At 34.7% G+C, this 16,989-nt stretch overlaps 1 protein-coding gene across 3 annotated transcripts; it reads right to left on the bottom strand.

Annotated features, from left to right (window-relative positions):
* Window positions 1-725: 725 nt before the first annotated feature.
* Window positions 726-11,990, bottom strand: MKP1 (mitogen-activated protein kinase phosphatase 1). 3 transcript variants are annotated; one of them, XR_014333011.1, is made up of 5 exons: window positions 11,826-11,967; window positions 8,673-11,487; window positions 4,010-4,416; window positions 2,350-2,535; window positions 726-1,000 (listed from the first exon to the last, which is right to left on the bottom strand). XR_014333011.1 is itself a non-coding variant. In XM_082874670.1 (3 exons), the coding sequence occupies exons 2-3, from the start codon at window positions 11,328-11,330 to the stop codon at window positions 914-916; spliced, it is 2,745 nt and encodes a 914-aa protein (XP_082730796.1). In that variant the 5' UTR covers window positions 11,331-11,487; window positions 11,826-11,967; the 3' UTR covers window positions 726-913. The 3 variants fall into 3 exon arrangements, 1 of the variants encoding a protein (XP_082730796.1); XR_014333002.1 differs by lacking the exon at window positions 4,010-4,416 and having other exon boundaries at window positions 11,826-11,990; XM_082874670.1 differs by lacking the exons at window positions 2,350-2,535; window positions 4,010-4,416.
* Between the last annotated feature and the right edge of the window lie 4,999 nt (window positions 11,991-16,989).

Below are 16,989 nucleotides of genomic sequence, written 5' to 3'. Positions count from 1 at the left end.
AGTTTACGTGATACAATGATGTGAAGTTCTATATACATATTTATATCCACAACTATCATGAAAAATATTATTTGATTAAAAAAATTTTTTTTTTAGATAACACAATTGGGTGATGAACTGAAAATACTTAAATAGTGAGAATTGGAGTAAAGAAAGGTGCCACGTATTAATTTTATTTTTCTAAAATTATGAGAGTTTAAAATTCAAATTTTGGAATTTTTTAACCTAACAATTACATTTGGTTAGATATATAGTATGGATTACATTAATACTCCTTCACATAAAATACATTCCCTAAAAAAATTAAAATTTCAAAAATATTAATATAACTACATATAATAAAGATAAAAAATAAAATAGAATAAGAATAGCATTACTTATCAATATTGTTACAACACATGCTCACTTTCACATTTGTTAAAAGTGATCAAAACTTTGGAAGAGTAATGGGGACTCTTTGTTCGCAGCTTAAAAGTTCTAATTTTTAACTTTTAGCTGTGGCTAAACTGATAAATAATGATTATGTAACTTTTTTCAAGTAAATAAGTTATACAAGTTGCTTATGAGCCCACTTCGTCGCAATTTATTACAAGCTCAAAATTAATAATTAAAATTTTAAAATTAAAAAATCATATTTTTTTATAATTTCTTCTTTTTTTTTTTCAAGTTAGTTAAATTACTCTTACCTCATAGTCATAAACATAAACTGCACCAAATAACACAAATTTTCAAAAAATTTAAACCAGACTCATAAGGTGCATCAAATAGGCCATAGAAATGTCACCAAACATGACCTAAAAATGCTAAAGAAAAAACACAAGTTACGTGAAGAAAAGTACTTTCAAACTATTTGCCTGAAATGGGTTCTGAAGTCAGTTTCTAAAGCCATAGCAGAGATATACAAAGAGCAGGTTCAGTCAGTAGGGACAATTGCATTGTGGTTATGAGGGAGGAGGGTGTTCACACACAACTGTACAACCAATGTGAGAATCAAAGCCTCCTGCAAAAAAAATAAGCCAGAAAGATCAAAACTTGACACCCAAAAAAATAAAAAAACTTGTTCATAAAGCAAACAAAAACAGTGATTCAATCATCTTCTCCAAGCTAAATTCCATGTTCTTGTTTTTTCACAAGTCATAGCATAAAATTTCAACCCAAAAAAAATAAAAAATAAATAAAATTAAGATGGGCAAATTACAGTGACCTATTAGGTTTAGAGAAAATGCATCAATACCACAATTTTGGCATAATTACACCGACTTATCCCTTTTAATAAAGCTAAAGGGACCAAAAAGAAATGCAAATAGTATGAAGACACAGACTAAACAAGGTAAGATATATATTTTAGCGTGACATCATTTTTCCGTCCATATTGACTAACGAATTACTAATAAAAAAAAGAAAGCCAAGTGTTACGTGAATTAAAACACTAAAGAAACCCAATGTAATTATGCTAAATTTATGGGCCTATATTTTCTCCAAACCTTATGGGAAGTCCGTGTAATTTACCCAATTAAGAACTATCACCACCACAAACATCAGTAACCCCATTTGCTTAAGATGAGAAAATGATATACATATATATATATATATATATAAAAACAGAGGACAATCAACAACATAAATTCTCAGTAATTTCACCAGTATTTCAAAGTTGGATGCAAAGGTCGTCCTCAATGCCAAGTTCTACTACTCAAGATTAAACTGTAACACCTGCTAAAAGCTACTTATGGTCTCAGGTGAAAAGTCCCCAAAACAAAATCCTTGATTTCTTTGGTAAATCAGAAAAAAGACCTTGATAGCATCTCGTAGAACGAACATGACTCCTAATCCCAGAAATACAAATGGGATTCCAAAAGATATATATAGGAGAAGCAACTTCAATGAGCAGATACTGGATGTAAAGTCAGCAGAAACTTTGGAATCACATTAAACCCTCAATTTGGAAAATTCTGAATATATAATCTAAAATATGCCAAAACAGCATCAAACCAACTGACCCAATATAGACACTACTAGGTTTGGTTGAGTTGAGATTAGCTGTTTCACAGTAAATTGATCGGTTAAGTATTCCAGACAAATTCAGCCAAAATCAGCAGTTTACAGATGCCATGCTTCCTTAGAAGTGGCAAAACAGTATTCACTCACGAACGGATTAGCCAATATATACAAGGACGCAGACATGCACACACTCTTCTTCACAAAGTTTAGAGATTGTTGTTGCAAAACAGGACAAAAATTTGGTGATTAATTATCCTGCAATTCATCATATAGGCAAATATCCGTCCCTATCACAGGATGTAGCAGTGAGTTCCAAAAAAGGCATATGGATAGAAGAAAGTTCATTACCTTCATAGTTTTGTCGGGCAAGGTTCATTGATATGCCAAACAAAATTGCAGGCAAAACTATGCATGCTGAATAAATGGCGCAAGAAATGAGCTACTGAGATTGCAGAATCTCTCCTCAATTCCTCTAGCTTATAAATAACTCAACAATGCAAGGAATTCCACAGGTTCTTCATCTTCCTTAACAATCTGTTTCACATCCATCAGACTTGTATGGTCAGAATCCTATCACTAATAAAAGAATGCACCAATAGATGAATGTGTCACGCTTACATTCAAAAAGAGAATAAAGAAAGAAACAGGGCAGAAGCACATTTACAAGAGCTACATAACTCAAAACCTGCAGTAGCCAATCATAAGCATGCTATTTAATTTAATAAAAATAATGGTCCATCAGAAATAACCATGTTTGCTGGAAAGGAACCAAACGCCAGATGTGAGATAGGATAAAGAAAAAGATTACACTCCCAATAATGTTGCGAAGTAAGGAGTAAGGAGAGACACTTGGGTAGAATGATAGAGAGGAACAGGTATGAAACTACACAAAAATGCATGGCAAATAAGATTTCACAAGGTACTACAAAATTATGGTAACAAATATTTCCTAAAGTATTTTCCTGTGTTCTAGAATGTCCTCACATTTCCCGAGTCATTATAGCCCCTTGTTAAGGGAACCATACTCCTACGGCACCACCAACAGATCACTTACCGTGACCAGTGTTTTTAAAGGCTCAAGGCGCACTAAGGCGCTGAAGGTCTCTCGGGGCCTAGGCGCAAGGCACAAGGCAAGGCGCAGGCTTTATTGAAGTAAGGCGCACAGTCTTCGTAAAAAATAGAAAGATTAATATAGACTAATCATTCATAGTACATTCATTCCTATGATACATTCAATTTATGTAATGTATGTTATGTGATGAATTAATTAATTTAATTAATGTATGTAATGTATGAATCAATTTTCTGTTTTTTTTAATTAATGATGAATTAATTAATTAATGTACATTACATTCCATTACATTACATTCATTCCTATGTTACATTCAATTTTCTATTAATGTATGAATTAATTAATGTATGCAATGTAATGTATGAATTAATTAATGTTATGAATCAATTTCAGTATAATCATAATGAATGTAAAGTATATATTCTTTTATTTATGTATGTATGTATGAATTAATTAATTTATGTAATAATCATAATGAATGCAATAATCATTAATTAATTCTTTTAATTTATTTATGTAATAATCATAAATTCTTCTCTTACATATTACAAATAATTTTTTTTTTCAATAGTATATTACAAATAATTTTTTTTTCCCCTAATTTTTGTAATTTTTTTTTGTAAATTCTTACATTTTTACAAATAATTGAAAAAAAAAGAAAAGAAAAAAGAAAAATGTAATAGTATATTACATTTTTACAAATAATTACTCTTACATTTTTTTTGCAGACTCAACTCAAATAATTGAAAAAAAAAGAAAAGAAAAAAAAAAAAAAAAAGAAGAAGCAAAACAAATCACTGATGAAGGAAAGAGAGGAAGAGTCGAAGGCAAAAAACAGAGCTGAACAAGTCGAAGCAAAAAAAAAAAAAAAATGAAAGTCGAAGTCCAGTGTCGATCGAAGACGAAGAAGAAGGAGAACGGGAGAGAGAGTCGAACCTGCGAAGCCGAAGTCAAAGCCCAGTGTCGCAGACGTAGTCGCAGACGAAGTCCAGCTCCAGCAGCCCAGTCGCAGTCGATTGCGAGGCGAAAAAGGAAGAGACGACTTCGATTAGGGTTATCTGAGTCCTATTTGGCTCATATGCTACATGAGTCGTAATCCTCTGTGATTACGAGCCATTCGAAAGGTTCATCTGAGTCGTTAGATCAGATCTACATCTTAAACACTCAGTTGCGCCTAGGCGAGGGCCTTGCGCCTCTCTCGCCTTGCTCAAGTCGCTGCTAAGGCGCTCGCCTTGCTCAAGTCGCCTCGCCTGGTACCTGTACAGTCGCAGATGATGCGCCTCGACTCGCCCTGCGCCTAGGCGCGCCTTTGATAACACTGACCGTGACTATAGCCGTCACATCTTCAACATAAACAAATAATTGAGAGAGAGAGAGAGAGAGAGAGAGAGAGAGAGAGAGAGATTAAACAGAAAAAATGAGTCAGTGACATTCATGGAAAAGAAGAGCCCATTTTTAAGATTAAAGAGTAGATTTGTGTCTTTCTTGTATGGTTGGGGGTGGTCAATCTATCCTATAACCAATTTTTGACTTTGTAGAAGCCTTCAAATAGGTTTTTGATGTATAGTTGGGATAGAGTTTCTTTGTCTTGCTAGGGATGGCAATTTGACCCCAGCCCGACGGGGACCCGACCCCCCGAACCTAATTAAAACGGGTTTTCCCCGAAAATAATCCCCATAGGGCCGGGGATGGTATTAAAACTTAAATCCCCGTTAATTTTCGGGCCGGGGATGGTGATAAGTTTCCTGGCCCCGCCCCCGCCCCCGCCCCGCCCCGCCCAGCCCAGCCCAGAAATCCCCGAACAGTTCCCCATGTGTATATATTTATGTTTAGGCTTTATTGCTTAAAGATATAATATAATATAGATATTTATTGCTTTACGGATAAATGTATAATATAATATATATATTTATTGCTTTATAGATAAATGTTATCTGAACTGTCTCTCTCTCTCTCTCGTTCTACTCTCTGTGTCTGATCTAAGCCGCGATGGAGAGATCAGCGACGGAGAGCATTTCTGAGCACCACCGTGATGAATACACACACACACACACATATATATATATATATATTTTGATCGGCGAATCCGCGATGAATACATATATATATTCTGATCTGAGGTTGAGGTTGATGTTGATGATGAGATGAAACAGATGCTATGTTGGCTTTTTTTTTTTCTTTTTTTGAGGAGGCCGGGAAATTTTCAGGGTCGGGGAAACCCGATCCCCGTTGGGGGGGGGGGAAGGGGACCGTGATAGGTTTTCCGTCAGGGATCGGGCCCGGGGACAGGAGAATTTTTACCATCGGGGATCGGGAACGGGGAGTGTGATCCCCGGCCCGGCCCCGGCCCGTTGCCATTCCTAGTCTTGCACCCCCCCGTGCCTCATTAATATAATTTTCTTCATTTTACCCCAAAAAAAATTGTTTAGCATCCTTATGAGAAATCATGATAAGCATATATTTCCAGAACATTAAAAATAAATTAATAACATTAGTAATCATTTCAGTTTTCTTCATTTCTTTTACAATAATCATCCCATGGCGTCCTAAAGTGCCACCTGCAGAGAGATACTTCAATTTATTCGTATCCCATGGTGTAATACCATAGGAAGAACATGGAACAGGACAGTGGAAAAGCCAAAAGGGAGACCACCAGTTCATCTGATGGAATGGGAAGTTTTCCCTTTTAGAGAAAGCACTATGAAGTAAATGGAAGAGTCCAGCCAACAAGATTTATCAAATGGTAATGAAGCTTGCCATTTGGTCTGTTTGGCTATGCTGGTATACAGCTTATGCTGGAAATCTCAATCAATCCCACTCTCAATAGAACTTGCCTCTTGAACAGTGAGAAGCTCATGTAGAACTAAGAGAATAATTGGTTTAGTAGTGGAATCAATCAATAGCTTGCTCAAACAGGGATATGGAAAGAAGCCTAAAGTTTGCCAACAGACAGCTATTTGATTCCCATAAAAGTCTGCATCAAATCACTCTCTAACTAATGGATGTAAATGAACAGCATGACCTTCCAGTAAAATGGGATCACTTGACCTATGTACACGCCAACATAAACTTCTGACACATGGTCAGCTTCAGTTCTAGTCAAGATCAGTAGCAGTTCTTTTCCTGGCTCAATTCATCATTCATTTAAGTCTTCTACCCTGCATGCTTCCCTAATAGCGGTAAGGAAACTGGAATGGTTTAAACATCTACAGTCTGTAGCGACACCAATAATAAAACAATCAGATAACTGGATTTTGTCCCCCATAGTATACAAAAACTGCATTATCTTTCACACAACTCCATATGTATACATGGTTATGTAACTAACACATTGAAAGCAACCATCTAAGCTGATTAAGCAAGAGAAAAACAAAATAAATTAAAAGGAAAAGGAGGTTAATTGAGTCCTGCACTCCCAAATGAGTGTCTCAAGAGTGACAGGCCTTATGAGCAGATGTGCCCATGCGAGAGAGTCCTCTGAGTTTCACCTTGCACTCTAATCTAGGTGAATGGTGTTTTCCACAAGTGTGACACAAACATAGAAAAATGCAACACCTTCATTTTCTAGCAACAACCTAAGACTATGGTACTCATATCTTAAATATACATTAAAAAAATCATATTTTAATTATAGGTTTTACTAGCAAGTGTCCCTAGGGTACCAGTAAAAGACAAAAAAAATTGAAGAGCACAAGACATTTTTCATTAAATCAATGCACTTTTTTTTTAATCAATACAGTTTTTAAGATTTGTACATATTTTCAAGAGACTTTGTATACACTTTCCAACATTAAACAATGCTCATGGGGCACTTGCTAGCATTTGCCTTCAATTATAGTTTCAAAATTATTAAGTCATAATTTGAATTTGGTTAGAAGTCTTTTCTAGGGTTGAAATCCAGCTCAATAAAATCTTAACAATTCATTGTGGAATTTGAGTCTTACATAGTCGCCAAATGATAGGGCAATTTCTAGAAGGTTTACAAGTGACATCTAAGTTCTGCCACGTAAATCAAGAACAAAGTTGAGTGAAATGATTTCTCTTGAATAATGAATAGGGAAATCCTCTATAGGTTTGGGTGCAGATCTCAAACAAAGCCTCATTGACTAAGGTCCTCTTCTCCATGATTTCTCCTCCTTCCTATATTTTCTTCTTTTATGAAACTATTTATTATAGCATTGTTCACTCTCCTTTCACACACAACATAATTTTCTTATAAGATTATGTTGAGTTGTGTTCACACACAGCATAATCTTCCCTAATTAATCCTTGTAGATCAATCTTCGAATCTAAACACATAGGAAGTCCCACATCAACACAAATCTTCATAATTTGTAGTAACAAGAACGTCATATGGTCGAAAAAGTTAATTAAAATTTAAAGGGTTTATTCACTTTCTACCCCCCCCCCCCCCCCCCCAAAATTATCGCCAAATTGTCTACTTAGTTCCTGAACTATCGATTGAGTCTACTAAGCCTCTAAAGTATATAAATCAAAGTCTATTTAGTCCCTAAATTATCAATTGAGTATATTAAGTTCCTAAAGTATTTAATTCAAACATATTTAGTCCCGGGAAGAATTACAAAAATAAAATATAAGCCCATAAATATTATAAATTAGTAAAAGAACCTATCTAGTTTAGATTTTATTTCAGAAAAACCTCAAAATTTTATTTTGTTTTTGAAAAGTGAATGTCAATTCTCTCGTTGAATTTCCTTTATAAAGGTAAGGGTATTTATCTATAATATTTTCTTACTTATCTTTTACAATAACTACTTCCTTACCTTTATCTAGTATTATATGCCGGATTTTGTTTATTATTTCTAATTGGTTGTCTTTAAGTTTTTTGCTAAATCCTTTTTATAAATTAATTAATGTATTATTTTATTCTATTATTATTTAAATTATTTAATTCTACTTATTCAGTATATCTAATACTTATATAATTTTATTGGCAAGACTAAAAAACTAGACTCTAATACTAATTTAAACACACAGCGAAATAAAACACCTTTAAAGACAAAATCGACTATAATTTATATATTTTAGGGATTTAGTAGACTCAATCGATAGTTCAGGAACTAAATAGACTATAATTTATATACTATAGGGACTTAGTAGACTCAATCGATAGTACATGACTAAGTAGACAATTTAATGATAGTTTAGGTAGAAAGTGTAATAAACCAAAATATAAAAACAAATGTCAGTCAGTTGACTGTGAACCAATTGTTTTCATCTAATTCAGCTCAATTTTCTGCAAGAAAAGAAAAGTGATAATTTGTGCCATCTTTCCCATACAATAAGTGAGAGCGTTAAACTTTTGTTTATGTTCCAAGCATGGAGAGTCATTTTCATGTTTTGTATAACTTCAACTAATCACAATACAGCTAATCAATCCCAAATACAAGTAACAAGTACGCTGGGTTTAATCCCCAAATATAACTCTCTCTGTAGTTAGCCTTTGATATTATTGCACATGAAGCAACAGTAAGTCAACAATTAAAATGCAGTCCACAATGAGCTTGTAGGTAATCCAGAGAAGTGAGAAAAAGGAAAAGAAAAAAAATCAAATGGAAACTCCAAAGAAGATACATACCTTTATGTCAGTGTCCTCTGGCAGAGCCATTTGTGAAAGAACATCAGAACCAACTTGATTCCAGTCAATCTCTTCTAGATCACCTAACTCTCCACTGCTACCTAGTTGATTCTTGCTTTTACCATGATTGAAAGACTTTCCTACCCAAAAATACAGAATTATATCCTTACATTTGCCTAAACCTGAACTTGGAGTAACAAAAATGTATACAGCTTCGGAGTCCAAATCACCAGCACCAAATGTCACAACCTTTTCCAAGCTGGGCCAGCGACATATATCTGGTCGTGTTGGGTAACGGCATGCTGAACCACTAGCCGGCAATCCAGTCAAGCCAGACAACCTCTTTCCCAAAGGATGAATTCTGCATGGTTCATCAGAAGTTTTCATGAAAGCAGCTTCGTTATCACATGAATCAGCACTAGCTTCTCTACATGAAGATCCTTGTAACTCATATGCTTGACTTGAATCTTTTTCTCCCTTTGGCTCAAAAAGATTTTTTGTTTTATGTGGTTCACATATAGAGTTATTGATCTTTCTACTAATACAATCATGTATACTAGAGAGAAAACTACTTGAGACATCTTTTCCCCTTGAACTGTCAGTACGCATTGGCTGCTCATGTATACGAGAGAGAAAACTTGGGGAGACATCCTTTCCCCCTGAACTGTCAGTCCGCACTGGCAGTGTGAGACACTTTGACAAGCTACCTCTGCGCTCCGCAATAGAAAGTGGAGATCTTTTAGACAATGACAACACTGATTGAGAACGAGGCCCTGAGGTAAAATTAACATCAATAAATTCTGAAGTCTTAGTTATGGAGTGAGGAGAAATTTTGGATGAGGAAGGTGACAAATTAGAAAAACTAGAATGGGTCGAAGATAGTGGATGAGAACATGACACCGTCGAGGGAGACACTGCAGGGGAATCTGAAAAGTACTTCAAACTGATGCCTGAATCAGAAGAGATGGAGTCTGGAGAAAGATAAGGAGAAGAAGAAGAAGATGAAGATGCAGATGAAGATGAGGAAGAAGAAAAAGAAGAAGACGATACTGATGAGGGGGATGTTGACGACGACACATTTGCAGAAGAATTTAATGATTTGGTCACAGAATTATCTACACCTACTATCAACATGGAATCTGGGTAGACCCTGGAAAGAGCCAATTTTGATGCTGAAACAAAGTCCTTCATATTGCCAAAAGCAAACTTACGCCTCAGCACACTCCAAGTGCTTTCTCTTGCAGGAAGATGGGTTTCATGTTCAGTCTCAGATGACGAGAATGGAGGCACAAAGCCTCCCTTGATTGCTTTCTGGAAAATCTCGAAGTCCATGTCATAGGTATCCACTTTTCTATCACCTGGGCCAATTTTAGTTGAAAATTCAACCACATCCACCCCGTTACTAGATTTATCCATCAAAGGTAGGAGATTTGAGAAAGCGTCCCAAAAATATGGTGGCTCCTCCCCTTCCTTAATCATTATTATTGGCCCCTGCACTTTTTCATACCGAACAATTTGGCAAACAGCTCCCCTGGCATCCCTTTCCATGATGGCTTCACATTTCTTACCAATCCAAACATAGATAGCAGAAGGTATATGAATGATAAATGCACCTCTAGAATCCAGAACAGATGGAGACGGATCATTTAACATTTTTGGGACAAGATGCAAAGGATCATATGACGAGTGTGGGGCAATCCTATACAACCTCAACAACGAACTGGGGCTAAGAGGAAAAGCATGCACCCTTTTCTGGCACTGTAACAACTGACAAGCAAAACCCATATTCGGATCAGCAATGCCCCGAGCTGCTTTCACATACCGAAATGCATCATCAAAACTTTGCCCCTCTCTCCACATAAGATAAGCAATCACCAATGAAGTGGACCGAGAGACCCCTTGACAACAATGAACAAAAACTCTTCCAGCTTGCTCCCTGACATCTTCAAAGTAATCAAAAACATCATACAATATGCTAGTAATATCTTCTGAGGGATTATCCTGCAACCACAGAGTTCTGTACACAAAATCGGCTCTAAAATACTCGGGGCAAACAAAACCAACGCAATTAAGAATATGGGTAATCCCATTCTGTTTGAGTATATCCTTATCTTTAGCAACAGCATCCCCGCCTAGATATATGTGTTCTGCCACCTTGGAACACTTTTTATCAAAGAATGCAATCTTTTCCCTCTTAACAAGCCCACCATTCTTGTCTGGGTCTCTTTGAATTGTCGACAAATCAAGTTTCAATCTCTCCCCACTCTTGTTCAAATCTCTACCACCAGGAGTAATAGGAACCGGCCATTCTCCAACATCATCAGACCCTGCCTTTGGCCACTCATCTAAGCTGCGGCGAGAAATTGCCAGGGGTTGTAACGGTGGCAAACATGACCGAGCCTTACAATTCTGTTGGGATCTAGGGGTTAAAGGGACAGGCAACCGCCTACCCTGCACACAGTTATTCCCATTTGGATCTAAACCATCTTTATCATTATCAGTGTTCAAAGGCGGTAGTGTGGACCGGGAAGAGGACCACGATGCTGACCGCCAATAAGTTTTACGGGCATCAGACACCTGGCAGGGCTCCCGAGAGCCCCCCCCACCACCTCCTCCTCCCCCTCCACAACTGGAGGCGGCATCATCCTTACCCAACATACCCACTTCAAATCCCCAAATGTATCACCCACCAAACTAAATCGGAAAACCCTAATTTTTTTTTTCTGTGCTTGGTTTGAAGGGAAAAAAATAAAATAAAAAAATGTGGTTAAACAGAAACAACAAAAGTACCTGATTTCAACTCCATAGATTTCACCTGCAAATCCAATTCAAGAACAAATCAACCAAGTGAAGCAAAAAATAAATATAAAATTCAATATATTAAGAGTAAATCAAAGGGTATGCGTATGAGATTTATGAAACCTAGGATCTCAGAGTAGAGTAAAGCTAGATTGACTAAATTTCAGTAGAGGAGAGGAAATACCATACAGTTTTTTTTTTGGTATTTTTTTAGGGTTTTGTGGGTGATTCGTGAGTGTGAGTGTGAGTGTGACTGTGTGAGTGTGAGCTTGTGTGTGTATATTTGTGACTGTGTACAGAGACAGAGAGACAGAGAGAGAGAGAGAGAGAGAGATGTTAGATTCGAGACTTAACATGAAAAGCTATGCGAACGCAGCCGAGAGAGAGAGAGAGAGAGAGAGAGAGACAGGGAGTGAGAGGAGTGCAGATCCTATAGAGTGAATCCCTAATGTAAGCCCGAGCGCAGAGGGGAACAGTGTATCACACAGTCTTCTTCAAATTTTGTTTTTAACATTTTAGAAAAAATTATACTTTCTACCCTTAGTATTAAATATTCTCATTTTGACCCATTACTATTAAGGTCAAGTTTGACATACCTCAAATAATTCATCTTTTTATCTCTTTATTTTTTTATCTTTTTTTCATCACATCGCCTCTCTACTTTTCTGCACATCTTTTTGTAAAACGACAAAAAGTACACTTATTTAGGTCATCCCAAACAACTCCTAAATGTAGGCTGGGACTTGCCTCCAGTCTAGATGGTGGACTGAGATGGTGGACTGAAGGGTCCAATTCAGCCCATTAGGCCTATTTTTGAATTTTTTTTAATAATTTGAATCGTTCACATTTTAAAATTTATTGAGTACATTATTCCTGTAAAAAATCACGTCGATTAGATAACAGATACTTTATATTCGAATCATTTTTTTTATGAATCGTTAATTTTTTGAGCGTTTATTTTTTTCTAAACAAAAGTGATCCGAATATATAGTATCCGTTATCCAACCTATATGATTTTTTATAAGAATAATATACTCAATAAATCTTAAAATATGTACAGTTTTAATTATGAAAAAGGAATTCAAAAGTGAACCCAATAGACCGAATTAGATCAGACTGTTCCGAACCTAGACTGAAGACCGTCCGGACCATTCAATTTGTTTTTGTAAGATTGAACATTTGGGAATTGGGATTTGTGGAAATGCATCCATCTATTTTGGCAATTGATTTAAAAGTTAAAAGGTTGGTGTTTTAGTTTTTTTTTTTTGTCACATCTGTTCTTTATTGTTTTATATATTTTTTCAAAAAACTGATAAAGAATTGACTTTTAACCAACTTTTTAGAATAAACTGACTTTTAGTAATTTTTTTTTTTAACATTTAAATCTAAGTTTTAAATTTTTTTAATCTATCTAGATTAGATGATTTTTAAAACTTTTAAATAAAATCATCTAGTCTAAGTGAATTTTATAAATAAAAAATAAAAAAATTTTGAATGAAAATAAAATAAAATAAAATAAATCAAACTTATAAACTATAGAGTGATGCACCAATAAATCCTAAATTGTGGACTTATGCACTATTTGGTCCTGAAAGATTTCTTATAGACGGGAAGGTCCTATTATACACAATATTACCAATAAGGGCTTTCGTAATGTGGTATGGGGTTACAAAGTAATGGACAACAATGGTATTTTACAGAGGGGGAAATTACGAAATTGGGTAAAATTCATTTCATTCCTTGTTGGTGTTGAAGTTGGGGAAATGGAAAGATTCTTGTGTGAAAATCCATATTTAAATTATTCTTGAAAGAAAATAAATAAATAAATTAAATTATTAGTTTTTTTAAATTAACCCAATTCTATCGCTAACAAAGACCCTATTAAGAATAAAAATGTTGTGGATGTTCAATAATTATTGTTAAAAAAATAAATAAATAAATAAATAAATAAATAAATAAAATAAATAAATAAAATAAAATATATATATGTGTATACAAACAGACAAACCGTGGGCAAACAACCCACAGTTCCTACCAAACCCACCATCTCTTAGAATTTAGGAAACCATAAAATTTAGGGAAAACTTATTCTTAGAACTTGGAGAAAGATAATGGCAGAGAGAGAGAGAGAAAGTGAGAGAGAGAGAGAGAGAGCGAGCTAGCCTCGGAGGTCTATGTAATGCACATAATAGTCATGCATAGAAGGGTAGGTTTCAGTGTTTGCATGCATGTATTCCTTTTGACGGGTGAGGAAGAAATAGGGAAGAAGAATTCAGCAGAAGGAGAAGAAGACAAGAAGGTTTAGGAAACAAATTCTTCTATCATTTCATCACCCATTTCAATCCTACTACTAGGTAAGAAGACCCTCTCAATCCTCTCATTTTTTTTACATAATTGAAATTTTCAGATTGTATACATATGATACATTGTCTAAACTGTGTTGAGGATAATCTGTTTTGAATCTGCCAGCATGTTACCCAAATTTTTAGATAATTTTATACTCAAAATTTCGAAATGATTTCTTCTACAAAGTTGTTGATAATGATGTCTAGTTTATCTAGAAAATTTTGGTAACAATTTTTGAGCTTTCTACGAATTTATACAAAATTTTAACTAAATCTGAAACTGTGATGAAAATAGTCTATTTTGAATCTGCCAGAATGTCACTTGAATTTTTAGACAATTTTATACTCAAAATTTCGACATGATTTTTTCTACAAAGTTGTTGATAATGATGTCTAGTTCGTCCAGGAATTTTGGTAACAATTTTTGAGCTTTCTACGAATTTATACAAATTTCTAACTAAATCTGAAACTGTGAGACAGATTTTACCATATATTTGAAAATTTATTTAAAATTCTATACTAAGCCAAATCTGATAATTTCTAACTAAAATATGAAATTCGAGAAGTCTAGTTTCATGATAAATTTTTAGATTATGGGTTTGATCTATAAATTTAAGCATGGAATTAATGTAAGGAAATGTGACAAATCTGTGTCATAAACACCCTTGGAATTTGTTTAGAATTATTTATAAGTTATTTTTGGAAAATACTTACTGAAAAGTAACCATAACATATTTATTGAGTATCATGTAGATTGATATGAATTTTAGAGTTGTATAAGTAATGTATTTATAATTTTATTTGCAAGATATATACTCTGAAAGTTTTTCTGGACATGATAAAATCACCACTTTAATATTATGCTAGTCTAATTTTGTAAATCAAAAATTTGTGCATGTGTGTATTTATGGTTTAATTCTTGTATCTAAGTTATTATTTCATACCATGTTTTAAATAAATTGTTTATTTAAATTCTGTACTTTTATTTAGTATTGTGTGACACATGCAATATTTTATGATTAGGAATTTTAATGAGTTGGTATAACATTACTTGTGATTAAAAATTTGGAATTATTTGTGATTAATATCAAAATTAACTGAAATGATTAACGGCATATACAAAGTTAACAATTGACGGTTAATACCAGTTGTTCGGGGTGAGTCTTGGTTTAAAGACTATACGGAATTAAGGGTTGACGGTTAACACCGGTTGTTCAGGGTGAGCCCTGGTTTTGAGAATTCTCACGTAAATTGTGTTGCGAAACTTTAAGATGGCACGGAACTTATTTGAATCCTTTTTCGGTATTCGGTTTTGGAATAAGGGTGGATGTGCAGGTGGCACACAGGGAGGTTACTTACCCCTGGCAGACCGTTTCCTTGGGGCAGACCACGGATGCCACTACTTGGGTATATAACTCCGGACGTGGGCATTCCTGGTAGTTACGGTTAGTAACACTTAAATATCTGACTAAGGGAGGGTTTCAAATTAACCATTGCCATGCTTAGTGGTTGGTAAGTTAAATCTCTTTGGTGAGATTTCGAGTATCACCTAATTTATAAAAAAATTACTGAAATTATTCTAATGGTTGTAAATTCTGTGTATAATTATATTGTTATTTCATGTTTAGAATATTATTATTTTTCTCTTAAAAAGAATGGTAGGTTGGTTACGTTTTCTTACTGTGTTGCAAAACTCATGGCATATATTTTGTTGCCTTGGCGTTTCATGCCAGATTATGTCGAAGAAGGAACTGAGGCTGAAATTGGAGCTGCTACCAATATCGAACCTTGGCTGACTTAGAGTCAAGATTTTATCAAAATAAAATCCTGTTATCCCTTGTATTAGGATTTAACTATGTTGTGACGTTGTGTGTGAACTTGTAGTTTTATTTTGTCGTTGGACTTTGACTATGTAAGAACTTAAAAGTTCCTAATTAGTAGTTAAAACTTTATCTAGCAAGTTATCGTTATTTAAATCTTATGACGTTTCAAAAAAAAATATGGGGCGTCACATCTGGGGATCAACGTTTACTCTGTGAACGTCGGATTTTCCGTAATGGCAGTTTTAGTGTAATGTTTATACCCAAAAAATGAAGGGTGGAAACCCTAGATGTGTAAAGTCCTAAAACGTTAGTTCAATCATCGATTCGGTGGTTGTTTATACGATTTGCTAAGTATAAAGTGTGAATCAAACGGTGCTTGGTGAACGGCATTTGCAATACCCTGTTTTAGTGCGAAAACATTGCGGCAAGGTGTGTAGAAGTGAGGCATCATGACATGATCAAAAATCTATCAGGTATATATTTTGTTATGTTGTTTGATTTTCCAGATTCCAATGTTGTGTGCTATCGTGTTCCGATGTGCGTATGATGACTGTTCTGTTTGTGCGTAATGGTTGGTCACGATGGTGTATTGTTACTGTGATTCTAGGAATGAGGTGATGTTTGGGTAGTTTATTGGGTAATGTTGTTTGAGGTGGACAGAATGCGTACACTGAATGGGTAGAAAGAGTAGTTGTCATCTTATGGGTGTGGGAGTATGTGATTTGGTTGTTGATGTTTTCTCCTATTTTGATTACTTTATTATTGTGGCTAATGTTATGTTAATGTTGAGTGCTGGGGGGTGTGGGTAATGTTACACCCGTAGACGTTATGATACCAACACACAAAATGAATAAGCCACAAAATAGGAAAACAATATCACACCAAGGGTATTAATATAACCTAACAACCAACTAATAAACCTTACCAAAAAAAATAAGACTAATTGGTGCATTAAAAAAAACAAAGGATTAAATGGTACAGCTTTCTCTAACATAGGATTTATGGGTAAATTTTCCTAAACTATAGACCCAAAATAATTAATGAATCATGTGAAATCTAAAGTGGTGTCGTCATTTTATATATATCTAACACATGATGCAATAATGTTTTTAACGGGAAGATATTAGTAATTAGTTATGTTTATAAAAATAAACTTAAAATTCATTGCAGAATAATTTAAGGCTAAATTACATTGACACCTCTTGAGGTTCGGTCCAATTACTATCCATCCCTTGACGTTTTGGAAATTACATTTTTACCCTTGTGGTTAATAGTCTCATTTCACAAACTCCTTACTTATATAAAAGGTAACAACTCCTGATAAAAAAAATAGAGGAAAATTCATTAAAA

This window comes from Camellia sinensis, chromosome 1 (assembly GCF_055761805.1).
Source record: "Camellia sinensis isolate YWXY chromosome 1, ASM5576180v1, whole genome shotgun sequence".
NCBI lineage: Eukaryota > Viridiplantae > Streptophyta > Magnoliopsida > Ericales > Theaceae > Camellia > Camellia sinensis.
Note: the sequence above shows the minus strand (reverse complement) of the source record. Positions and strands in the feature narration are given on the sequence as shown.